Consider the following 27,750-nt stretch of genomic DNA (forward strand, 5'->3'; position numbering starts at 1 on the left):
TAGAGGGGCCAACGTGCCCTCCACAGAACTATGGCGACTTGTCATTTTGTTTGTTGTCATTTTTATAAATGCAAATGCCGTTGTTAGTGCAAAGAATAGAACTCATACCCTTTAATTTAGGAGGCCAGAGTCTTGGTCAGCATTTTTACCTATTCCACTAACCAAAATGCTGAAATCAATGTAATTGATTCATAATCCAGTGTTTTAAAACTTAATAACAACTCGTAATAAATGTAGAAGTTTAAATTTAGCGGTTTTTAGGAATTTTTTTTTTTTGTTTTTAGGGATATGTTTTTATCGTTTCTTGTCGGTTTATAACGCTCTCCGCCGTTTTCCGATTTTCAATCGCCACTTAGTCCGGTTGTTCAATAGGTCTTCTTCTATGGCCCTCTCTCTCAGTTCTTTATTTATTTCTTCGCGCCAACTTTTTCTCGGTCTACCTCGTTTTCTCTTGCCCTCTGGTTGCCATATTAATATTTCTTTTGGTATTCGTTTTTCTCTAATGCGTTCGTTGTTAATCCTTTCTCTTCTAGATCTTCCTGGAACCATTGCCAGTGTGCTTTCTTTCAGTCGTCATACCTCACAGCTGTACAAAGTGATACTTTTTACTATAGTCTCATATATCCTCTTTTTATTTTCTTTGCTGATGGATTGGTCCCATAAAACGCTGTTTAACATTGTGATGGCTTTTCTCCCTGAAGTATTTTTCTCTCTTATGGCTTTGTCTAATGTTCCATCTTGTGAAATAGTGATACCTAGATATTTGTAGTCACAGCAGTGCTTTATCGTGGTGTTATCGTCTAATATGAGATCTTTTTGTTCTACTCCAATGCACAGGTATTCAATTTTCTTTTTATTTACTTCAAGACTCCATATATCATACTCTTTAAATAATTTTCGTGCCATATAGTTTAAATATTTTAAATAAAGTGGAAACAGGCAACATCCTTGCTTTAATTTTTTTGATGTTATAAACCCTGTTGTTATTTGTGTCCCTACTTTTATTTTTGTTATTGGTTGGTTATATAGCACTTTGGCGGCTTTTATTGATTCTATATTAATATTCGTGCTTTCCATTGATTGCCACAGCTTCTTTAGTAAATCGCTGTCGTAGGCTTTCCGTACGTCGATGAACAACATATGAAACTCTTGATTCCGTGCTATCTTTTTTTCTATTATCTGGGTTAAGGAGAAAAGTAATTTTTACAATTATTTTTATCACTCTTTGTATGTAGGTATAGTACTGAGGTATGATATCGTCCATTCCGTAGGGATTTCGCTTGTGTTTATGTATTCCTGAAATAGTTGTCGAAGACATTCGTACAATTTGTTCGTTCCGTACTTAAACAATTCTCCGAGTATATCCCCTGGTCCGGGTGCTTTGTTCCTCTTCAGCTGTTTACACACATTTTTAATTTCCTCTGTTGTTAATCTTTTGCCTTTGGAGCTGCAGTTGAGAAATTGTTGGGTCTCTTCTAGACACTTGGACAACGAAGCGATAGTGGCAAGCCGTTGTTACTTTTTGGCGACTTTGTCTTAGTCTATTCTTAGCGTTTCTAATTCTAAACACCTTACATAGGTTTTTGACACAACGCCCTGTGTTACGCTTACCACTGCAGCTAGATCCCTCTTAGGCATTCCTTGATCCACAAGACCAATAATCTTTCTCCTCTGTACATCCGTTATTCCGTTAAAGTTTAATTTTTTCTTGAACGAAAAGTTAGTTTATTTATTTTGGTTTGTTTATTTAAAATGAAAACTTTTATTTTTCTTAACAATAACGAGTTTTTTTACAAGAAATAAATATTGGTTTAAAACAGGTAACTCCATATACATTTGATTGTGTGTACGTCATGGAACCCTTCTTCGCGAATATTATTTAAGAAAAAACGTACTTATCATAGTAAAACCTATTTAAAAAATAGTCAATATCGATACAAGGCTATTTGACAGGGCGAAAAGCTCGGTTTCGTTCGGAAAAATATTCCCATGAGATTTTTTTACATATTCACTTTCATTAGATACCCCAAAATAAGGTTCAAAGGGTCGTCCGAAACTACAAAAATTAACCCAGAATTTTCATCATAAGCTGATGGAAGAAGGCTTGAACTTGAATTTAGGCACTAAATGATTTTAAAAATAATATCTTTTACTTGTGAAACGAATATGTTGACCTTAAAAATCGTAATTTTACGTTTTCTTCAGTTTGAAATTATGTATTATGTAACTCGAAAACGATCCACTTAATAGAAACCTTACAACAAATCTAATATGTGTAAGAAAAACTTAATCTAATGAAGTGTGTATTGCAGGCTGGGCGCTTATTTGTATAATGAAATATTATACAAGCAAAAGTGTGTGCCTTATTTTGTCCATAGTAAGCCCAAAATACTTATCGAAAATCATAGAACAAGGTTTGAACTTAAATTTAGATCCTTGGTGAACTCAAAAATATAATATTTTGGTTGTGTTTTTGAGTCTTGAAAATCATGATTTTGCGTTTTTTCAGTCTTAAATTGGTAATAACTCGAAAACGATTAAGTTTACATAAAAATTTAAGAGACCTGTTTTGTACAAAATGGTTAATTTAAAATTGTTTAAAACAATTTGAACAACTTTTCGGCTTGGCGATCTCTTGAAGCTTATTTTGGGGCGTCTCACAAAAGTGATTATACAAAGAAATCTCATGGAAATATTTTTCCGATCGAAACTGAGCTTTTCGCCTTGTCTACTTAGATAAAATATCAAGTAATAAAAATTGTGTTTGTGAGAAAAAATATAATATACCTAAAACATACCGATTCTAGGATGGATGTAAAATTAATTGCTGTCTCCATTCTGAATTTGGGCAGTGTGATGAGAACCTCCTTTATTTTCATGTTTTGAGGAGCCAAATATTCTGCGATATTTTTTTCAACAGCTGCTAGTCCATCTATTTTGTCGGGTAAAACAAATGTCATACTAAAATTTCCGTCAGTAAATTCAAGCTCCAAAAATGCAGCTTTAAGTTTGTCATTGTAAGCATATTTGGTGAATGCTGCGGTATGCATTGCGGAGATTTCTTTAGATTCAGTAGGTGAGCTGTGGAATGTGAGATCAGCAGTATTATCTATTGGAAAAGGATTTTTCCATTCTCCCGCGAAGTATAAAGCATTGACTAATACTAATTTTGTGTTAGATTTCAACGTTTTAGAATCAACGAAATCTTGAACTCTGCTGTTAGTTTTGTGATCAACCCAGTCGTTAATCGTGTCAGCGGCCTCTTCTGAATTATTAAAGTCAAGATTCTGTACTTCTGCATCATAAATTTTAACAGCAATATCGTGAAATTGATTTTTAATTAAGAAGTTTTGAGCTAAATATATTTTGTTTGCTGATAACAGTTTGATCCGTGTTTGGTTTATTTTAAGGCGAGATGTTATATTAGCGTATGCTTTATTCACATTTTCTATATCATAGGGTAATCTCAAACCTTCCAACAATTCATATTGTGTCTCTCCTCTGGCTCCATTGGCAAGTAGAGACAATGCGATTTCTGCAGATAATCCACTAACCATAAAGTTACTACCGTTAAATATTTTCACGAGTTCCTGTAACATAAAAAGACATAAAAAGAAAGTTGTAAAAAATTTGTACCAGTAAAAAAAGGAGAAAAAAATTTAAAAAATGCTATGTTAGCGTAATCGATAGAAAGTAACAATCCAAATTATTTTTTAATTGTTTGTAGTGGGATGGAAACGAACCGTTTTATCGTTTACAATATACAGGATGATCAACTTTTGTGTCAAATTTCGTTATATCTGTAGTTAGAGCATACCAAAAAAAGTTATTTACAAAAGTAGAAAGCTACTGTAAGCTTCACATTTTAAAATTAGTTACAAATACCGTATCAAAGCTATTTTTTTAATATAACACCCGAAAGTTTATTTTAAATTTAACATCAGCTTTACTTCCACATTACAAGAATATCTGGTTGTTTTATGTTATATAGTGTATTAACCCTAGAACCTCAACGTGAGGGAACTGGAACATAAACCACAACGTGGGGTTGCTTTTGACCCTAATAAAACTTACTCAAATATGACAAATAAAAAAATGTATTTGGTACTATTTCATTTTTAAATCTTTTATTATATGACAGTTTAATGTTTCTACAATAAATACCGAAATAAGAGTATGACTAACAAATAAACAACAAAATAAAAATAACCATTTTTTAGTAGTAAAAATAATATGATAAACAAATCTGACCAATAGAAAATATTTAAGTCAAGATTAAGATTTACATATTTCACAACTGCTAAATTGATGTTCTGCACATATATTTTTTCCACAATGAATACAAATATGACGTCCTTTACGGTCACGAGATCTTGGACAAAAATCACAACGACGTGAACGCTTTTGTTGCTCTTGGGGTGGTAGTTCGTCAGGATATCCAAGGTATTGTCTCAGAGATTGACTTTCTTGGCAGTCGGTTATTTTCTACTCTTTGCTTCACAATTTCTTCCACCAAAGAATCAGCTAAGTTTTTGAGAAAAGTAGAACGGACGTTACAATTCGGCAATGTTTGAAATTGATGTAACACACATGATGTAGCATCTAACATTTCCTACAGAATCCTTAAAGGCCACCTTCTCGTCTTTCGAGCAACTGTCTTCGAATGACAGAGTTGATCAAACGTATCGAGCCCACCTTTAGTCGAATTGTAGAACATTGTAATTTCTGGCTTTTTTGTTTCTGCATTTATTTTGTCTCCAAAATGCATAAAACTTATAGGTAGAACGCATTTTTTCTTTTCTGAAACATGGGATACTAAAGTTTTAGGTTTAAGGTTTTAGGTTAAAGTTTTAGAAAGGGGATTTCACTGCGTTTTATATCTAGAAATTGTACCGGTTTTTCTCTTTTATTTTTGCAGAGAGTTCCTACCATGGTAAGTTTATTTTCAAGAAGTTTTTTTGCTAACTCGATCGATGAAAACCAGTTTTCCATTGTTATGTTACGATTTGTTTCTTCTATTGTTTTCTATTATAATTTTATAACATATTGCGTTGGAATAGAACCATCTTTAGGCCTTCTGTTTGGATGTTTTCCTGTATAAGGAATTGCAGAACACATATAATTAGTTTTGGCGTCGCACATCATAATAATGTTAATACCATATTTGTCTGGTTTGCTAGGTAAGTACATTTTAAATGGGCAGCGACCCCTAAAGTTTAATAGCTGCTCATCTATAGTTACATATTTATAAGGAGTGTACAAGCTTTCGCAGTTTTCTATAAATATATCCCATATTTCTCTTATTAGTGCGAATTTATCTAGAGTTTTTCTTTCTGCTCGAGTTGTTTTGTCATCAAAACGCAAGCAGTTTAAAAGAAATTCAAACCGGTCTTTTGTCAGTGTATTGCGAAATATTGCTAAGCCAAATTTTTCTGACAAGATGTCTTCGAGGGAAAAATGGGCAAGTCCTGCAAAGTATAAAAGCCCAAACAAAGCCATAAGTTCTGCTTTATGTGTTTCTTGTATGTATCGTTTTTTCGAAGTAAATTTTGATTTTTGAATTTCTATTTCTCTATTTGTGCTATTGAAAATTATCTCTAAAATTTTATCAGTAAAAAATAGCTGCCATATTTCTTTCGGGATTTTAGTGTTTTTACATTTTTGTTTTGGGCCAGGTAAATGTACAACTAAATTTTTTGTCGAGGTTCTCGTTCTCTTCGAAATTAATGGCTGCGAGTATCACTTAAAACCATTACGAGCAAAAAATCCAGAACGCTCATCTGTAGCATCTGTTTCCATAGCTTCTTCATTATTGTCTGTTCCCTCCTGTAATTCTCTAATAGTACATTCATCAGACGCAGAATCGTTGATTAAGACATCCTCGTCTTCGCTATCGTTTTCATCTAAGAACTCCGCGTATGCCAGATCGTCTTTCTCGTCTTTATATAACCCGTTCCAAAGCTTTGTTTCAGTAAGAGGACGCCGTCGTTCATACTGCAGGTGGAATGCACTTCGTTTTAAATTTTTATCAGCCATTTTCCTATAATAAATCATTATTTAAACAACCAAAACAACAAATAATAAATTTAGCTTACCGCAAAATGTTATAACGTAAACCACAACGTGGGGTCAAAACCGCGAAATATATTATCCGCGAAAACGAAAGTCAGGTTAAAAAATACGTACACACACCAGAACCTACAAACGAGAACTGAAGCCTGAAGCCTGAAGCTACGTGGAATTTCAGCCCAGTGTCTTAACTGCGCGCAAGCGTGCTTAAGAAAAATAAAACTGCAGGGTCACAGACTACCCCATGTTGTGGTACTAGGGTTAAAAAAGTTATAACCAAAAATCATCCTATTTGAAATATTTTTGGAAATCATTTTGTAGTTTTATAGAAACTTCTAAAGAAACTGTAAAAAACTTCTAGTTCCATGTGAAATTTCGATATTTGCAAAAAATATTTTTTTACTATCTATAGGAATAAAGTTTAAAAGTTTCAAAGTACTAGGTTTTAATTTTAATTAACTAAATTTAGGTTTTAACAGGTGTAATAAAGTCATTGCGGAAAAAATACAGATAAGCAAAGGTTAAGATTCGTGATGCTCTTAGGAACAAAAATCGCAAATAAATGAATCGTCATTTTCGTCGTAGCTTCTGCAAGCCTTATGGGGTACTTTTTACGATTTGAAGACTTTATCCAACCTTCTTTCGATTTAGAGTTTAAAAAATAAATCGTTGCAAGAGATGCAAGCTTCATACAAATTATCCTCTTCTGTACTATCTGAATCTTCTTTAACTCTAGATTTTCTAGAACTAGTTAACTTTAGAAACTGTTTATCTTTTATAACTGTTACTGTTTGGGATTGACTTTATCTTTCACATTAAACATCTTTATACCCTTTCCCTTTGGACTTTTATTCTAAAGTTTAGATTTATAGGCTTAAAAAATTAACACTGCTACTTTACCTCCCTTTCTCTTATTACTTGCTGGATTTTTGGTTGCTTTTTTGGAAGTTTAAACATTGCTTTGAAGAAGACCAAAAAACTACCACTTACTACTAGAGATGAACCATGAGATTCTTAAAGATGTGTGTGTTCACTGGTGATTCTTGTAAAATATTTTCAGTGGAAGATTTATTTAAGTTTAAAACTGTAGGAGTGCTGACTTTACTATTCTACTTGTGATATACCTTCGAGTTCATCGTGGATCTTCTCGACAATTAATTTGCCTTTCTGAGGTTTTAAGCGGGGCCAACATTCAATCTGAAAATACTCCTTATCAAGTGGGAATATTTCGGTTTTTTTAATACATTAATTGTGGTTTCCATGGTTGCTGCTTTTATAACAGTATCTTCAAAAAGCTTCCATACCTCAATAATTGTAACGCGCCGTTCCTACATTTTTAATATAGCAAGTGCTCAACGGCGCCATAAACGACACATCAAGTGACTGCATTCTATGAGTGCAGTGAGGCGGCAATCATCTTATTACAACGTTATGTTCGCGTGCCATATTTATTAGTTATATGCTCTTATTATGTGCTGCATGGCTGTCCTTCTTCTTCTTCAAGTGCCCTGTCCGTTGGAAACGTTGGCTATTAACATGGCAATTCTGATCTTGTTTGCGGCACTTCTGAATAGTTCGACCGATGTGAGCCCGAACCACTTCCTCAGATTTTGGAGTGTTTTCTCCTGCCTGACCCTCGCTTACTGTCTATTTTTCCCTGGACAATCAATTGCAGTAGACGGTACTTATCGTGTCTCAATATGTGGCCTAGATATTTAAGCTTTCTTTGTTTAATTGTATTCACGATTTCTTTCTCCTTTCCGATTCTTTGGATTACCTCTATGTTGGTGACATGTTCGGTCCAGGATATACGAAGAATGCGTCGGTACACCCACATTTCGAATGCTTCTAGTTTTCTCGTGAGCGTCTCCGTCAGCGTCCAGGCCTCCACACCATACAGTAAGATCTTAAAAATGTAGCATTTAACTAGACGTAGTTTTAGGGGAAGAGACAAATCCCTGCTTATGAGGAGCTTTATCATATTGCTAAACGCTGCTCTAGCTTGTTCTATTCTCGCCTTAATTTCTGTGGCCTGTTCCCATTTTGCATTTACGTTGGTGCCAAGGTACACATAAGATTCTACATGGTCAATTAGTACGTTACTTATCCGTAACTGTCGAGCAGGCTGTTGCTTCCTGCTTATCAGCATCCACTTTGTCTTCTTGAAGTCGAGGCTCAGGCCGTATTCCTCACTAAATGAATAAACTCTTTCCATTACCTGCTGTAATTCGTCTATGGTTTTGGCAAGGATCACCGTGTCGTCGGCATATCTTATATTGTTCGTTAACTCGCCGTTTATTTTTATGCCCTCATTTGCATTTTCCATGCATTTGTTAAATATTTCTTCGGAATAAATATTGAATAGGAGTGGGGATAATATGCACCCCTGACGGACACCTCTTTTGATCTGCACACTTTCAGTGAGTTCGTTGCTAATTTTTGCTCTTGCTGTTTGACCCCAGTATAGGTTTGCCACAATTCGAATGTCCTTGTCGTCAATACCTGTCTTTCGCAGAATATCTATTAATTTTTCATGATTGACATTGTCAAATGCTTTTCTAAAATCCACAAAGCACAAATACACGTCCTTATCAACGTTTCTATACCGCTGTATAAGCACCTGAAGAGCGAAAATTGCTTCTCTAGTTCCAAGTGCTTTCCGAAAGCCCAACTGCGATCTATCAATATTTGACTCACATTTATCATATATTCTTCTATGAATGATCTTAGTGAACGCTTTAGTGACATGATTGATCAAGCTTATAAGCCGGTAGTCATCACAGATCTGGGCATTTGGTTTCTTCGGGATTGTAATAAATGTTGACTGCAGCCAGTTCTCCGAGATTTTACCGCTATTATATATGTTGTTAAAAAGTTCAACTAGATTATCAAGGAACCGTTTGTCTGATTTTTATAGGATCTTTAATATTTCGCAGGGTACATTGTCCGGACCTGCTGACTTATTGTTTTTTAGTGCTGCAATGGCATCTTCTATCTCCGATTTAAGGATTGAAGGTCCTTTTTCTCCTTCTCCATATAGGTGATCATCAGTCCTGTCAGATGCAAATAATTTTTCTATGGCTGTCCAGTAAAAGGAAAACAGGATTATCTGCTGCACTATGAGCAACTTGTATAATTTTTTTAAATAGTTTAACAAAAATATCTTTTTGAATTTACCCAAAAGCATGATATTCCGCAAAAGTGCCGAGAGTAGTATGATCCAATAACCGAAGATTTCCAAGCTTACGTGGAAATATCATTATCACCGGTATGTAGGAACCACTTGCTCTCATACAAATGTCTGAAGTAATTAAATTTCCTCTTTCAGCAGATACGGGAACTTCATTTTGTGTTTTGCCTCTCATAGAAATGACCTTGGATTGCTTATTTGGCGCAATGGTTATTTTTATCTCGTCGATATTCGTCGATATAGGAACTCAGTTAAAAATTGGTATTTGTCACATAACTCCGTTACATTTTTTGAAAAATTGTTCTACTACGGTTTGATTGAAACCTATCGTAAAGTCCTAGCAGAGGAATGGTTTTATTTTGGATATTACCTAAAGCACCAATCACGATATATTTAAAATCGTAATTATATTTTCTGACTTGGAGAACAGGTGGACTAAGATGATATTATGAGAATTTCGTTAATTATTTGTTTGACTTTGTTCACAAATGAAGACAATTTGTGTATAAAACAATATTCATAAAAAATGTTTGGTCCGTGGGAAGAGCCTAGTACTTCTCGTGAAGTTGTTGATAATAATAATGCCGAAAGAATAGACGTCAGTGTTAAGAAACCCATAAAGCGCAGTGTTTTGTCAGTTGACACAACAAAAGTGATATTTGTCGTTTACGCTACCCTCCTCGAACTAAGACTTTCCAAATTTATTGCAGTAAAAGAAGCGGCAGCCTTAACACGAAGACCAGCGAATACATAGTGGTCCATAACAAAACAACCGATAGTAAAAAAAGAAAACGAAAAGACGCTAGTATGTTTATGAAACTAGACCGGATTCATGTGAAGATCATTAGAAGAAAAATGTATAACATGTATAAAAAACAGATGGTCCCCACGTTAAAAACCAGTAAAGCAATGTCTTCTAAAAAACGTCTTTAAAATAAAAACGATCGATAAACGCCAAGTGATTAGGGAATCTGCTCGTCTACAAAAGGACGGAATTTTTAATTCAAATTCATAAATACAAAAAAAGTGGAAGAGAAATTGTTTATCTAGATGGGACGTGGTTTGACACCCATGACGTTCCAAAATATAGTTGGGCAGATTCTTCTGGTCGCTGTACAACAAAAGCTCCATCAAATAAAGGAACAGCAACAAAAAATGGTTTTATATCTAATGCTTTAGCCTTGTCATGCAAAAAGATTAATAACTACCGTGTCGACTATCATTATAACACCACGTCAGAATTATTTGAAAACTGGTTTTCAACGAAGTTATTGCCAAATATACTACCAAATAGTGTAATTGTGATGGACAGTGCCAGCTACCACAGTCGTTGGCTAAATAAAGTTCGATGTTCTAATGACACCAAACTTATAATCCAGGAATATATGCTGGAAAATGATATATATTATGAAGATAATTATTCTAAAAATAATTACTGAAATCTTTAAAATCATCTTCCTTCAACAAACAATATTATTTCGACTGTTTGGCGAAAGAAATAGGTCATAGAGTATTAAGACTTCCTCCTTACCATTGCATGTTCAATCCGATTGAACACATATGGCATGAGCTAAAACCATTTGTAAGGAGATGTTTGGTAAGGAGATATTTCGCACACCCTAAATTCAAGATGGAATGATAATATATAAATACAGATAGGTTGTTCAAAGAAACAATTATTATAGATAACGACAGTGATAGTAAAACTGGCTTTTCCATGTATTTTTTTTTTAATATAAGTACTTTTTGAATTGTATTTATAAATGGTAAACTTTCTATGTATACGTAATTTATGTAAATATTTTTAAATTCAGTTGATAATGGTATAAAACCAGCTTTTAGACACACCTCAATTTTGAAAATAATTTTCTAAAATACATTTGCTTCTGTTCTTTTTGTACCCTATTTAGAAATGATAAAGTTTTGTATTTTTGCAACTATTATAACTATAGTAGACAATGATAAACACATGATTTTAAACACACCTAACAATCGAATAAGTAATGCAAATTGAAAATAAAAGTACGATCCTGTCCAGAGGCGATCCCCCGCTGCTTTGCGGTAGACACTTATCTATAATAAATATTATTAATGACTCTCTTGGATCTCTGGTAGGACTATACGTCCAACGGATGTTGCTTCAGGCTTTCAAATAAAAACAAGTATATACGGAAACAACAGAGAAATTGTTATTAAATACAAACAATTTAAAGAATATATACATTAAACAACCGATACATTAACGCCAATGTGAAGTGATGTAGAACTATTAAAAAACAAGGAATAAATCTACATATATCAAGAAATAAAATATTTCTTCTTCTGGTTCTTCTTCTTCCTTCTTGTATGTAGGCTTTAAATCGTGTTTCTTCTTCAATATTAACCTTCTAAATTGTTTAAATTATCGCGCCATCTTTTTCTTGGTCTGCCAATACTTCTTCGTCCATTTGGTGACTTATCTCATGCTATTCGTACTATCCTATCCTCTGTTATTCTACTAATGCGTTCGTTCTACTCCTGTTTTCGTTTTGTCACCCATCCATTTATGTCTTCTGTATTGCATGCTCTTCTTATGTTTTTGCTTCTCTCCTTATCCAACAGATTTTCCCTGATATTCGTCGGAGTATCTTCATCTCTGTTGTTTCTAGTAGTTGTCTCGTTTTGGATGTGTTAGGTCTTGTCTTCGCTGTGTATGTTAATATAGGTCTCATTGCTGCTTTATAGATTCTTGTTTTTGTGTCTTGTCTTAGGTGTTTGTTCTTCCAGATTGTGTGATTAAGAGATCCCTTGCTTTTAAGTTTTGTTCGTACTTATTCTTTAACATCTCCTTAACTAGTTATATCTATTCCCAGATATCTAAACCTTGCTTCCTGCTTTATTACTTTCCCATTAATTTCGATTTTACATCGTAGTGGGTATTTAAATATTATCATGCATTTGGTTTTTTCTGCTGATATTATCATATTGTATTTCTTGGCTGTTATATTGAAGATGTGTGTTAAACTTTGGAGCTCGTCTTCTGTCTGGGCGATTAATACGACGTCATCTGCATAACATAATATTTGGATTTTTTATGAAATTTCTCATAATATTATTATAAAATTATTATTAAGTAAAGAACGTAGTAAAATATTGTTCCTAAAATAAAAATTAAGTATTAAAAAAAATTGAGAAATGTAAAGTAACGGCAAAATATCAAAAATTAAGAAAGGACTAGAAAAAAATAAGAATCCGAGTACTAAATTTTAGTTAAAATCACAGCTATGAAACGGGTATAAACGACAAAGATCGGATGAAAAAAGAAATATACAGAATAACATAGCAATATACAATTTTTTTTACGAATAAATGGTAGCCATATTTCTGTTTGCCTTAAATGCTTTCTTTTGACTTTCAATGAAACAGACAATTTAATAAAAGTTATCGATTTAAAAAAAAAGAGCATCACCTGCGGAAACAAAGACTGATTCTGACCAAGGAAAGAATATTCCACCAAACAAGTGGTCTGAAGAAAAATTAGAAGAGGTCAGTAAGCATATTTTAAGTTTTCACCACTCACGCGCCCAAATAAATAAAAAGTTTGTACTATCACATTTGACCCTAGAAGCAATGTATTCCCTGTACAAGGAATCATACCAAAACCCTGTGTCGTATCCATATTATAGATCTGAATTTTATAAATTGAATCTGTCGTTTAAAAACCCTCAAACGGATACTTGCCATGAATGCGACAAGTTTGTTATGCTACTGAAACGCAGCGATGAAATAGAGAAAAAATCTCCAGCAAGAGAAAAGGAAAATCATATGATCTCTGCAAAACAGGCATATCAGAATATAAAACAAGACAAGCTTTAAGCTTAAAAGACCAAAGAAATGAAATGTTTTACTTCTGACCTCCAGCAATGTCTACCATCTCCCTTTATTAAAGTCTTCAATTACTTTTTACAAACGGCAGCTATGGACATCCAACCTCACTTTAATGGATTGGATAAAAATGGACACTGTAATAAATCAAAATATTTTATATGGCACGAATGTACTGCAAAACGAGGGGCCAATGAGGTTGGATCATGCTTATATAAAGTATTTCTGGAATTGCCTCCTGAAGTTAGGCGTGGAGGGAAAAATAAAAATTCACATATTTCATCCATGAATATGTAAATATTACAGAGGTCAGATGTAAACGTGCAAGTAATGGATCATAAGTTTATGGTACCTGATGAAGGTAGATGTAGCAAACTCTATGATCGAGAAAAAAAAGAAAAGATCGCATATAGAAATTTTTCTTCCTCATGATTGGTACCAACTGGTTAGATCAACAAGTTCGAAATTTGAAGTAATGGAGAGATCCCGTAAGGATTTTTTTGATTTTGCTTCTCTGTTAAAGGTGCCATTTGTGTCTAGGAAAAAGACAATCAAGAAGAACCTTTTCTCTGGACAAAACCTCCTTATTACATATACCTTAGTCACATAAAATTTAAAAATAATATCACATCTTTGCATATCTGAAGGAATAGGTCCCTTGAGGGTGTTGGTGAGTTGCAAAATTAATTATAATAAAAGAACCTTCTTGTATCTGCAAGTCTTTTTTTAGTATTTCATACAATTTGTTTAATTTTGTACATAAAATTTCAAATTCAAGGTACAAAACATATATCAGTCAACTGACTATATTGTAGAGTTTTCATCAGACTGGTTACAACCAATGCCATAAATGTCAATTATTACGTCAACCCTTTCACTAAATTAATTTTTACAGATATCATCTAATTAACAGTATACATAATACCAACGCTTTTACTTAATTAAGGTTACAGTTCTTTGCTTAACTGTTTTAATTTTGATTTTAATTTTTTTGCGTTGGGTGTTCATTACGTTGGGTGATGTTTTTTAGTTTTTAGTTTTTGTTAAAACAAAGACCTATGTGCTGTGGCCTGATAATGGAGTATATATTTTAAGCCTCGAAACCGGTAGCCTAAAAATTTTAAGATTGTAAGGATTGACATATTATCTCCTATACATTAGTATTAATTAATTTAATAAAAGTTAAGTGCCAATGGGCCGGGCATACTGCTCGAGATAATTGCGAAAAATGGACGTAGAGAATAACAAACTGGGGATCGACCCAAAAAAAAACATGAGAGGAGTGGTCAGACTGCAGAAGAGGTGAACAGATTAGATTAAATATATCGTGGAGAGGCAGCGAATGAGAAGTGCTAAGAGTAGACATCACGTAACTAATGTAACTAAGGCAAGCAAAAAACTGCAAGTGTATATTTTAGGCTAATTTTGGGATGTACCACTCTTAGGTTATAATTTTGGGTCCACAGTTTTGGTTATATAGTAGTTGGTGCTTATTATTTTTCCCTAAAGTGTAATGGCATTGTCTGTTGTACCTACTGGCTTCGTTATCTAGTATTCTAACGCAAAACTATCATATTATGAAATAATTCAGATACCGAACACCTATTTTATTTCCGTAAGATTTCCTTCTCCTTGGACAATAAGCATTCCGCAATCCGACACATCCCTTAATATTTTTAGAAAGAACGATACTCTCTACTCCTTAATAAAACATACCTGTATAAACAAACTTACCAAATTTTCTAACTTCTATCTCATAGACACAGACGTATCTAAAACAACTTCTGGAGTTTGAACAGCTGTCGTTACTCCAAATATTACACATAAGTATTGAATGTAGTTAAGTTCTATAAGAGAAGCACTCACTCATAATTGTTTATTTAGGTGCTGGCTTAATTTTAATATGAAAATAAGTTATAGGTAAATTTATCAATTAATATAAATACTATGTGTGTATGCAATCAAATTACGGTACCTGTGATGTTGATGTATACTTCTTCTTTTTCCTTAGTACACTGGGCTGGTTCGGGAACAAGATCTTCTCACAAGGTCACGTGTCAGGTTACACAAAATACTGGAGTGTTTAGAGCGCCGATTTATACAGGACTATCTCTAAACTCAGCTTGAAAATGCGTGTCGTCCCGTAGCTTGCTCCCTTAAGACTAGGGGGGGGGCTGTACAGGTCCGTATTAATTTACGATGACAAGACATACACACACGTTAAGTAAAGAATTAAAATATAAAAATAAAATAATAAAAATTATTAATAAAAACTGAAAATATATGTGGAGGGACGTAAAAAGTATAAACTACCAACCTTAGACTATATACATACTGGCGAACTATATACCATCTATCAATATCTCAATCATATTAACTCCAGTAGTATATCCAATGCTTTTATAATTACCGATTCCCACAGTTCCATCAGAACCATTAACTATATTTACACATCCAATTGCCCTTCTGATTAAAAAAGAAGGAGCAAGTAGCTACCATACAAAGCAGCCACCATGCGTACAATGTCTATGGGTCTCCTCATGAAATGACCTTAAAGGAAATGGAGCAACGTCTCGCATAGACCAACAAGTAAGAAACAGTGAAACCGCGAGAAGAAATGCTAAATGATTTAAAATCATTTTTTAAAGTAAAGGTCGAAAAGTGACAAGACCATTGGGTCCATTCAACTTTAAAACTTTGAGAAGTGAAATCATCTGTAAAACCGTGAAAATGTCAAATTCCCAGCATAGCTCAACAAGTCGTTGTAACTCGACTTAGTTTAGGACATACCTGACTTACCCACAGGCATATAATTGGTTCCACAAATTCTACTTTATGTGACAACTGTAATGTGTTACTCAGTGTTGGGCATGTTATTTTAAATTGTCCCACATACCTTAAGAAATATTGCGAATAAAGGAGTGTATCCCAATAATAATATGACTAAAGAAGAAAGGAGGAGTCAAAAAGAACATTGAGTCAAAAGTCAAAGAGTGAAAAAAAAAAGAAACATTGGTTATAGTAAGGTCACCATAAATGAGAAACTATGAAGATGGAATAGAATGTGGGAGAGAATAGTCAAAACAAGTTAGTCAGGGGTAAGGGCAGGATACAAATAATGGCGACGCAGCAAATGAAAAGGGCTTACATGTAATATTAACAAAGAATCAAAAACATACAACACAGTATTACATAAAGAAACATATAGCAAGAAAAATAAAAAAAGCCAAAAAATAAGCAAACAAAAATAGCCACATGGAATGGTAAAACGTTACTAAAATTCGAAAAACAGGAAGAAGTAGCAAGAGAGAGAATCAAAGATAATAGAGATCTTACAGCAGCACAAGAAATACAGTTGGCTTCTATTTAAATAGGTCAAAAGAACAAGAACTGTTATGTAGTTTTACAGAATTTCAACCAATAACTGAAATAAGGGCCACGCTAAAAATAAAAAAATAAAAAACAATATCACAGTTGTAAATATGTATGCACCTACTGCACCTGCACTTGATGAGGAAAAGGCAGTCTGCTATGATGACCTAGAAAGGATATATGTGAAAATACCAAAGAAGGACAAAATAATTATCATGGAAGATCTAAACGCTCAGATAGGAAAAGATATTTATTTAAAAGACATCGTAGACAGTGGCAGAGGAACAATACATAAAAATACTAGTGATAATGGTCACCGAATTCGTTAAGTAACAGAAATACTGAATATGAATTTCTTAACAACAAAATTTGAATATTACAGAAAACACAAATACACATGGAGATGCCCAGCTGAAATAATGAAAAACCAAATTGACCACATTTTATCCACTAACGGAACTGAAACCTAATGTTTTATAAAGCTGTGTTTTTGTCTTCATATTTAGGTGTCTATCATACAATACTGAGTTAACATGTCGGATTGCTGTTCTTGTTTGTTTGTAATCTGTGCTTAATTTCTTAATCTGTTGTTGCCTTTTTAGTGATTATAAACCCCTAGTATTTGAATTTATCCTTTCCTTTGATTGTTACGTTGTCGTTAATCTATAGATCTTTTATATCTTCTTCACTTGTAGATAGGTACTCTGTTTTGGTATATTCTTCTTGTAGTTTCTTCATAATCTAACTGAGGTCGTCTTGGTCTAGTGCAATCACTACTTGATCTTCTGCAAATCTTAGCGTATACAGATATTCGTATAAAACATTAGTGCAAAGTAATATGACATATGAGGCTAAAAATTAGATTGTAAACAAGAATAACAGCAGCAAGATAGTAGCAACAAAGAATGAATGCCTGCGAAGATGCTGCAGAGTAACAAGAATGGATGGAAGACGTTATGACGAAATAAAGCAAAGAACATTAATAGAAACAGACTTACTAACATATATAAAACATAAAAGGCTAAAGTGTTATGGACATGTAAGAAGAACTAGCGACAGCAGATGGATAAAGAGAATAACCGAATGGAGCCCCATAGGGAGAAGAAAAAGGGGACGACCCCGAAGATCCTAGAGGAACGAAGTAGACGACACCATGAGTAAGAGAGGCCTAAATACAACCGATGACAGAACCTACAGAGGCGCTAATACGGACACGGATCATTATTTATTTGTGGCAAAATTTCTAAATTTCACAACAACACAACTGTTACGATAAATATACTGGCCTAACTTTTATGACTAATTATTCTGTTTTATTGTAGAAATTTCGGTGGAAGTCTAGAACCAAAATTATGGTGAATGAGCCGGCCAAGCTTCTCGATCTTTCGATGCTGTTCTAGTATATCAGGATTTCGTATATAAATACAACATTTTTATATGGAGGGCAGTTAATACTCAAGACCCGCGCTCGCGAATTTGTACGTACGGATATAATAAATTATTGTCAGATAAGTTAATATAAATAAAGAAATAAATTAAATCCGTAAGTGTTATAAATATTGAACCTTTTAATAAATTCACAACAAATGGTGTCAGAAGTGAGATCGAACATAAATTAGACTTATAATAATAATACAAGTGAATACGTAAAATAAATTGTGAAAATGGCTACGATTTATGAGCTCACAGTGACGAATTTAAGAAGACATCTCGAAGACAGAGAATTAGCTTCTACCGGAAAAAAGGCTGAGTTAGTCCAACGACTAAAGAACGCTTTGCTAGAAGAAGGTCTAGATCCAGAGACTTATATATTTGAAGATGCTGTCATCTCGTCGATTTCGAAATTGGAGAACAAAGTTTCTGACGATATTTCGAAAGTTTCTTCTGATGTAGCCAAAGTTTCCGGTGATATCGCATCATTAGAGAACAAAGTTTCTGGCGATATTTCGAAAGTTTCCGGCGACATCGCTTCTTTAGAAAGCAAAGTTTCTAACGAGATTTCTTCCCTGGAAAGCAAAGTTTCTGCTAACATCTCTTCAGAAATCTCTAAAGTCACTTCTGAGATGTCTGCCCTGGACGATAGAATATCTTCGTTAAAAAACCAAGTTGCTGCCGATAAGTTGGCCTTCGAAGAAAAGATTAAAGAGATGGAAAGGAAGATGGAAGAAACAGGGACAGCAGAGAGAGGTAACAATCCGATTACAGTGGAGATAAAAGAAGACGAGACGAAATTTAAGTTGGAGACACGGCCGAAATTTGAAGGAAGTGGAGGTTCTATTCATGTTAAAGTCCCAACTTTCGACGGAAAATCATCATGGAACAACTACATGAAACAGTTCGAATCAGCCGCAAGAGCAAATGGATGGTCTGAAAAAGAAAAGGCTGTAAACCTGACTATCGCTCTTCGAGGAGATGCCTTAGATGTGCTTCAGACCATAGCCGTAGAGGAGACCGATGATCTCGAACAACTGAAGAAGAGGTTAAATATGCGATATGGCCACGAACATTTGGAGCATGTATATCAGTCACAGCTTAAAAATCGTAGACAGAAGAAAGAGGAGGCTCTTCAAGAATATGAGGTAGATATTGCCAGATTAGTACGATATGCTTATCCAACAGCTCCCGAAGACATGATGGAAAAATTGGCCGTTCAAACGTTTATTGATGGTCTTCGTGATCATGAAATGCAGAGAACACTACGATTAGCTCGTCACAAGACGCTGGTTGATGTCTTATCCGCCGCCCTCGAATACGAGTCAGCTACGCAGGCCTCTGGCGGGTACAGTAAAGTTAGGACTGTAAAAGAGGAAGGAGATGAAGATAAACTTGACCAGCTCTTTAATTTGATAAAAAGCATGACATGCAAGAAAACGAAGACCATAAAATCAAGAAACTCACCATCGGAAAAACCAGAACGAGTCGGCTTTAGGGGAGCAGCTTCGACCCGGAACTTTTCCAAAGACCCTCTCATACTAATAGCTTCTTTGAAATGTCGTGAAGATAGTGTATATGTAGATGGAGAAATAAATGGTAAAAGACATACGTTGTTGGTGGATACCGGAGCGACCAGAACCATTATACGCCCGACAGTTATAAACAGCCGAAAGAAACTGTTACCAACGAGGTTACGACTTCGGACCGCTACAGGTGAAAATGCCAACATTCATGGAGAAATCCAGGTACAATTGGGAATTGGGGCAGAAAAGTTTGTCCATACTGTTATAGTTGCTGACATCGAAGAGGATGTTATATTAGGAATGGACGTAATGAATATGCATGGATTCCAATTGGATTTTAAGAATAAGGTAATCAAAGTTGGCAACGAGGAGGTATTTCTCCATCCACATAATGACAACACTGTGCAAGCAGCCATTACAGAAGATACAGTCGTGCCTGCGAGAAGCGAAACAATCATAGTAGCGCGACTACAGGGAATTGTAGACGAAGGGAGACCTGTTATGATGGAGCCTTGGAACCACGACGATGAGGTTGGCCGTGGAATCATAATTGGAAAGGAATTGGTGACTTCGGCTAAAGAAATTCCTGTGAGACTTATCAATGTCAACGACTACCCAGTGACCATAAAGAAAGAGACAAAAGTAGGAACTTGTGTACCTGTGACATCCATAATCCGTCAGGCGACAACATCTGATAATTCCAACGACAAATTCGACCAAATGGTTGCAGTTGCAGGACAGTCTCTAAATCAGATGGAGAAAAGAAAATTAAGGGAATTTCTGCGGCAGTATCGTGATATTTTCGTACCGAAAGGAGGAAAGACGGGAAGAACTACCGTTGTTAAGCATAAAATTGATACTGGTAATGCTAAGCCAATTCGTCAAACAGCTCGACGATTACCACAGGCGAAGAGAGAGGAAGCTGAAACGATTGTTCAGGAAATGAAGAAAGACGGGGTGATAGAACCTTCTACGAGTCCATGGGTCTCTCCGGTGGTCCTGGTTAAGAAGAAAGACGGAACGACGAGGTTCTGTGTGGATTACCGTTTGCTGAACAACGTTACCAAGAAAGATAGTTATCCTCTGCCTCGGATCGATGACACATTGGACACATTGGCTGGAAGTAAATTGTTTTCTACTTTAGATTTGAAGTCTGGATACTGGCAGGTAGAAATGGACCCAGTCGATAAAGAAAAGACAGCCTTCACCACAGGATCTGGATTGTGGCAATTCAACGTTATGCCATTTGGACTTTGTAATGCTCCTGCGACATTTGAGAGGCTTATGGAAAATGTGTTGAGAGGGTTATCTTGGAAAACATGCCTGGTTTATTTAGATGACATAATCGTCTTGGGGGAGACATTCGAAGATCATTTGAGGAATTTAGAAAACGTTTTTAATCGACTTAAAGCTGCCCAATTGATGCTAAACCCCAAGAAGTGCCAGCTATTTCAAGGTAAAGTCAATTATCTGGGTCATATAGTCAGTAAAGAAGGAGTGGCCGTGGATAAGGGAAAAATCGATTCCATTAAGGAATGGCCAAAACCAACTGACAAACATCAAGTGAGAAGTTTTCTTGGACTATGTACTTACTACCGGAGGTTTATTAAGAAGTTTGCAGATATCGCTAAGCCATTAACGCGACTTACAGAGGAAGCAAGAGAATACCGCTGGGATATAGACTGCCAAAATGCCTTTGAAACGTTGAAAAAGCATTTAATAACAGCACCAATTTTGGGGTATCCACTGCCAGAAGGAGAGTTCATCTTAGATACGGATGCAAGTAATGTGGGAATTGGAGGAGTGCTGTCTCAGATTCAAGGAGGACAGGAACGAGTCCTCGGATATTTTAGTAAAGTTCTTTCAAAACCAGAACGGAATTATTGCGTCACGAGAAGAGAACTTCTGGCAGTAGTGAAATCAGTAGAGCACTTCTATCAATACCTCTATGGCAGAAAGTTTCTAATCCGAACCGACCATGCCGCCCTTAAGTGGTTGATGCAGTTTAAGAATCCAGAGGGTCAGATAGCCAGGTGGATCGAACGACTCCAAGAATACGATTTTAAGATTGAGCACCGAGCCGGAGTTAGCCACAGAAACGCTGATTCTCTTTCCAGAAGGCCATGCCCAGCAGAGTGTCCCCACTGCAACAAAACGGAATCCAAGGAAGCAGCAGTGCTAAGAACGACGATTGTCAACGACGACTGGACGCCTACTAAGATAAGGGAAGAACAAGAGAGAGATCCAGTTATACAGAAAATCCGAAAATGGAAAGAGGAAAACCGTCGACCACCTTGGCAGGAAATATCAAACCTATGCTCAGTAGTTAAGACGTATTGGGCCCAGTGGGACTCATTTATCATCGAAGATGGCTTGCTTAAACGAGTCCTGGAAAATGATGACGGTTCAGAGAAGAGAAGACAGTTGGTGATCCCAAAGAGCAGAATAGCCGAAGTACTTCGTCAGTTACACGACAGTCCATCGGGAGGGCATTTTGGTGTAAGGAAAACCCTTCAGCGAATTCGGGAACGGTTTTATTGGATGAACAGTTCCGACGACGTAAAAGACTGGTGTAAGAAATGTACTATTTGTGCTACGAGTAACGGGCCTCACCGGAAAAGGAGAGCTCCTATGAGACAATATAATGTTGGAAGCCCGTTTGAAAGAATAGCTTTGGACATTGCAGGGCCATTTCCAGAAAGTGAAAATGGGGGCAAGTACATGTTGGTAGTAATGGATTACTTCACTAAGTGGGTCGAGATTTACGCACTTCCAGACCAGAAGGCCGCCACCGTTGCAGATAAGTTGATCCAAGAATATATCAGCCGATTTGGAGTGCCTTTGGAGATCCATAGTGATCAAGGCAGGAACTTCGAAAGTGATCTATTCCAAGGAATATGTGATAGACTAGGCATGAAGAAAACAAGAACTACCGCGTATCATCCGCAATCGGATGGTATGGTAGAACGAATGAATAGGACAGTTGGCAAGTATTTGACAAAGATGGTGTCCGATCATCAGCGAGACTGGGACCAATACCTTCCGTTCTTCACAATGGCCTACAGATCTGCTGTTAACGAATCAACAGGCCAGACACCAGCCAAAGTCCTATTCGGACGCGAAATGCGACTACCTTGTGATCTAGAATTTGGGTGTCGACCTGGAGAAGATGTAGCAGGTGAAGATTATGTGATCGAATTACGAAGAAGAATGGACGATGTACATGAGTTGGTCCGTTCCCACCTTCAGATCGCTAGCGACCGAATGAAGAAACGGTACGATACACAAGCCGAAAAGGGTTGCTTTAAGAAGAACGACAAAGTATGGCTGTATAATCCCAAGAAGCGAATAGGTTGTTCTCCCAAACTGCAGCAGTTTTGGGAAGGTCCATACCTCATCATGGAGAAGATCAACGATGTCATCTACCGAATAAGCAAGATTCCGAGGGGAAAGCCGATGATAGTACACCATAACCGGTTGGCATCTTTCGAAGGTGACCACGACGTAGATGAAGAAGTGGAAGTAAACCAAGTCCAAGATGTGTTTGACCTCACGTTTGAGGAATTCATGGGTGCCTATGGAGGTACCGGTAAAGCAAGACATGGTGTTACCACTGAAGAAAAGCAAGATCTACTCGCGCTCCCCGATGACTACTCGCTGGCCCTTACCATCCCGGCCAGTATCAAAGACGCACCAGGGTTGGCATCCGTCTTTCGAAGGAAGTTTGGTCGAGTTGCAGAACTTCAATGCCAGGTGCCAGCTCCCGGTAAAACCTTGAAACTCCAAGATGCATCACGTTACCTTTTCTACCTGGTAACAAAAGACACTGCCCGTGACCAACCTACCTACCGAGATGTATGGGAAGCCTTACTTCAATTGAGAGAGCACGTACTAGAGTCCGACGTGCAAAAGTTAGCCATGCCAAAGTTGGAGTGCCGCCAATTAGATTGGAGGGTTATCCGAAATATGGTGGAGGAGATCTTTAAAGACACCGAAGTCCAGGTGTTAGTCTGTTGCAATCCGCATAGTTACTGGTGCGGAGAGAAAACCGTCCCTTGTCATTTTTATACAACTGGAAGTTGTAAAAGAGGGTCCAGTTGCCGATACCAGCATACAGTTCCGGTTCCAGTCCCGACAAGGTTCCAGGAGGAACCATCTTTTAAGAGGGGGGCAATGTTACGATAAATATACTGGCCTAACTTTTATGACTAATTATTCTGTTTTATTGTAGAAATTTCGGTGGAAGTCTAGAACCAAAATTATGGTGAATGAGCCGGCCAAGCTTCTCGATCTTTCGATGCTGTTCTAGTATATCAGGATTTCGTATATAAATACAACATTTTTATATGGAGGGCAGTTAATACTCAAGACCCGCGCTCGCGAATTTGTACGTACGGATATAATAAATTATTGTCAGATAAGTTAATATAAATAAAGAAATAAATTAAATCCGTAAGTGTTATAAATATTGAACCTTTTAATAAATTCACAACACAACTAAAAGAACTGATAACATATATTACAGAAGAGATTCTAAGAAACATAAACAATAAATAAATATCAAAGCATGGTATTGTCAGGAGTAGGAAGGCGCCAACGACCGAAAAATATACAAAATAGCAAGAAATCATGCAAACTCCGTCTACAAGAGAAAAAAAAACAAGTGGTTAAACTTACACCTAGAAGAAATTTAGCAAGGCAGATGTACTCCAAATTAAAATAATTGTATAAAAAGGTAAAATCATTCAATCACAAGCCGACATCTGTAGTAAGGGGTATAAGAGATAACGGGGAAAGAATTAAACATGGCCCCACAAAGATGTGAAAGATTTGAAACTTATATTTCTGCTCAACTTTGAACAAACAATGTAGAGAAGATATTTAAAGGAAGTGATGCGGAGAAAGTACAGTGGGAGAACGAGGTAATAATAGAATGCTGTAGAGAAGCTATAATAACAAAGAAAATAAATGGGACAAATATATAATAAATATTAATAAAGAAAATAAATGTCAAAGCAACAGTAGAGGACAAAATAGTGGCAAAACTAATCAAATATGGCGGTAAGCTCCTACATACACAAATTTAGGAGCCGGTAAAGCTAATATATAAAAGAAATAAAATGCATGTAGAGAGGACAACTGGAATAATTACACCAATCCACAAAAAAGTAGATAAGGAGGAATTCTCTAATTACAGAGCAAGAAAGCTTCTTAATGCAACTTACAAAATTGTCGCTACTTTAATAAACCAGAAATTAAAAGCACAATCAAAGAAGAAAAATTAGGCAATTACCAGAACGGATTTTGCCCAGGACAATCAACAATAAACGCCATCCATAGATTAGAACAAATATTTGAGAAATCCAGAGAATACAAAAGGTATCTTCACATGATTTTTATCGACTTTAATAATGTATTTGACAGGGCAGATAGACCAAAAATAAAAGTGACATTCAAAGCAATAGGAATATACACTAAACTAATAGAACTACAAAAAAAATGTATAAGAAACTCCAAAGCAGGAATCCAACTTCATGGATCAGCGTCAGAAAAATTCGACATTGTTAACGGGGTGAAACAGGGTGATTTTATGTCTCCCAGCCTCTTTTTTCTCATTTTAGAATAAGTGATCACACTAGTAAAATTGAATGAAAAAAATATAATACTAAATGAAATTTAAATTCTATGGGCAGATGATCTAACACCAGTAGCAGAAAAAAATTAAGACCTAATAAGGACTGGATAGAGAAGTACAAAGAATGGCATTAGTGATTAATGAAGACAAAATTAAATGCATTATTAAATGGGACAGGGAAGAGGAACCAAGGGCTCCAATAATAACCAAAATTCACCAAAATTGGAAGAAGTAACCAACTTAAACTACCTAGGAGTAGCAATAAGATATGGAAGTGGATAGAATAAAGGAGAGAATTCAAAAGCTTGCGGAAGAAACAAATCCAAAATATTAGCCGACAGACAAATATCAGACTGTAGAGTACATTGATCACACCAATAATTACTTACGAAATCTAAACAATGACATTAACAAAGAAAGGACGTAAACGACTTCAAAATATTGGAAAGAAAACTAATAAGATCAATCCTTGGACCAAAGATAACTAATGAAGAAAAAATAAGTATAAGATCGAATAAGAAAATAGAACAAGAAATCAAAGGTGTAGTAATCATAGTTACTAATCATAGTAAAACAAATAAAAGCGAGGCGACTAAAATGGGTGTGGTACATAATGAGGAGAACACCAACAGAAATGATAAAAAAGTTATAAGGTGGATTCCATTGGGGCCAAGAAATAGAGAAAGACTTAGAAAGAGATGATGGGACTAGATAAAAAAAGAATAAATACAATGAACGTAACAGACTGGAAGACAAAATTCAGAAATGAAAAAGAGTTTAAACAAATAACCAAAGTTGCAAAGACAGGAAGTGATTTATAATAAATAAAGTAAAGATGAGTAATCCGCCTTAAAACAGGATTGGTATATGCCTCTGGTATTGTTATAATTTGACAGAATTGAACGGTTATGATGATAATGATGATGATATGTATATATGTCGCTAATGACTTGAGAGGTTGATGCGCCTATCTTTGTAAATAAAAAATGTAATTTATTTGTAAATTCAGATGAACATTCAGGTAGTCTAAATGTCATACAATAATCTTTATTAAACTATTGTCAATTTCCACAAAATATAAGGTATATAAAAATTAAATATTATTTAAATTCAAAATATCTATTGATATTAAATTGTATTTTTATAAATAAAATACTATTTTACCTGATATGCATCTATTGTAAATTCATTATGGGCCTTAACAACGCTATCCAATTGATCATATTCGTAAGCATTACATCCAAAAATTGATGCATATACTAAAACAATTATTACATCGTAACGCATCTTTCCAATTTGGTGTTCACAGATGATCACACGGTATGGTTTGTACACCGCTGGCGGTATAAGTTCTATTGAGAAATCGGTTTCTTGTCAATATCGCTATGATATAACTTTTATATCATACATTCGTTATCAGAGGAATACGCAACATTTTAAAGCATACAATTTTAACACTGTTAAAACATTTTATTTATGCTTTTTTTGATAAAATTTGTTGAAGCACCGTTCAATTGTTATATTTTAAAAAAATCATAATCAAGTTCATCATCAACATCATCATCAATAAAATAAGTAATTGGATAGACTTTAATGAGCGTATACTTGTTCATATAGAGATGGGCTTAAGGGAAGCAATTACAAACCTCATTATAAGCTGTCAAAGATTCTACAAAAAATGAAAATAATGAGTTATGCGACAAACTGCAAGAAGTAATAATGATTGCACAGCGAAAATAGTAATGACAGGAGAAATGAATGCTAGAGGGGAAAAAGGAGAAATTTAGAACGATGTTAAGGATAATACAGAGAGGACAAAATCAACGATATTGGAAAACTGTTAGTTGAATTATTTTTTACAATAACATCATGATCATGATTACGCATTTCCAACATAAAAAGATACTTACGATTCCAAGAGAAGTCATATCTAGAAACGAATAATCAATTATTGACTATAATGTGCAAAAAACTAAGAAGAGCGGGATAAGAGATGTAAGGGTTAGAAGAAGCTATAAAATAGGCAGTGGCCCCCTTTTACTGGAAACTACATTTGACAGCAAAGGATTAGAAATAAAAAGCACAAAAGACAAAAATAAGAAATACAAGGAAATATTAAATAAAATACATAAACTAAGTAAAGAAACAACGAAAATCAGTAATTTCTATTTAAATGGGAATAAGCCACAATTAAAGATTAAGGTAAGTTTATTGACGTTTCAATTTACACTTTGGAAATCGTTCTCAAACTACAAACATTAATAAATTTAAGAAATTTTGTTTTTATTAACGAAAATCAGACATAAGGATAAGTTAGAGAAAAAAACGGCCAAAGAATGAAAAATGACAGAAATATTAGAAGTAGAATGGGGAAAATTTAACAATAATATGATAAATACAGCAAAACTACTATGTGTGACCACAAAAAATAATAGCCAGGAGAAACAAACACTATGATATAATAAGGAGGTAAAAATCGAAATAAAAGAGAACAGGAAATTATGGAAGAAGAGAACACGCAACAAAAATATGAAAGATACAAAATACAGAGAATAAATGTTAAATAGCTCGTTACAAATGAAAAAGAAGGTTATGCAAAGTGCAATAATTGTATTAGTTCACAAGAAGGGAAACACAAGAGTTTGTTAAGTATATAGGCATAT

At 35.2% G+C, this 27,750-nt stretch overlaps 1 protein-coding gene across 1 annotated transcript in view; it reads right to left on the reverse strand.

Moving 5' to 3' along the window:
• Window positions 1–26,461, reverse strand: part of LOC140433426 (serpin B11-like) — a 43,529-nt gene extending 17,068 nt beyond the window's left edge. Inside the window, exons 1-2 of the mRNA XM_072521436.1 lie at window positions 26,252–26,461; window positions 2,799–3,590 (exon numbers count right to left, since the gene is read on the reverse strand). Of these exons, the coding sequence (XP_072377537.1) occupies window positions 2,799–3,590; window positions 26,252–26,374 (915 nt within the window). The 5' untranslated portion in view covers window positions 26,375–26,461. The remainder of the gene's footprint in view (window positions 1–2,798; window positions 3,591–26,251) is intronic.
• Window positions 26,462–27,750: the final 1,289 nt, after the last annotated feature.

Source organism: Diabrotica undecimpunctata, chromosome 2, assembly GCF_040954645.1.
Source record: "Diabrotica undecimpunctata isolate CICGRU chromosome 2, icDiaUnde3, whole genome shotgun sequence".
NCBI lineage: Eukaryota > Metazoa > Arthropoda > Insecta > Coleoptera > Chrysomelidae > Diabrotica > Diabrotica undecimpunctata.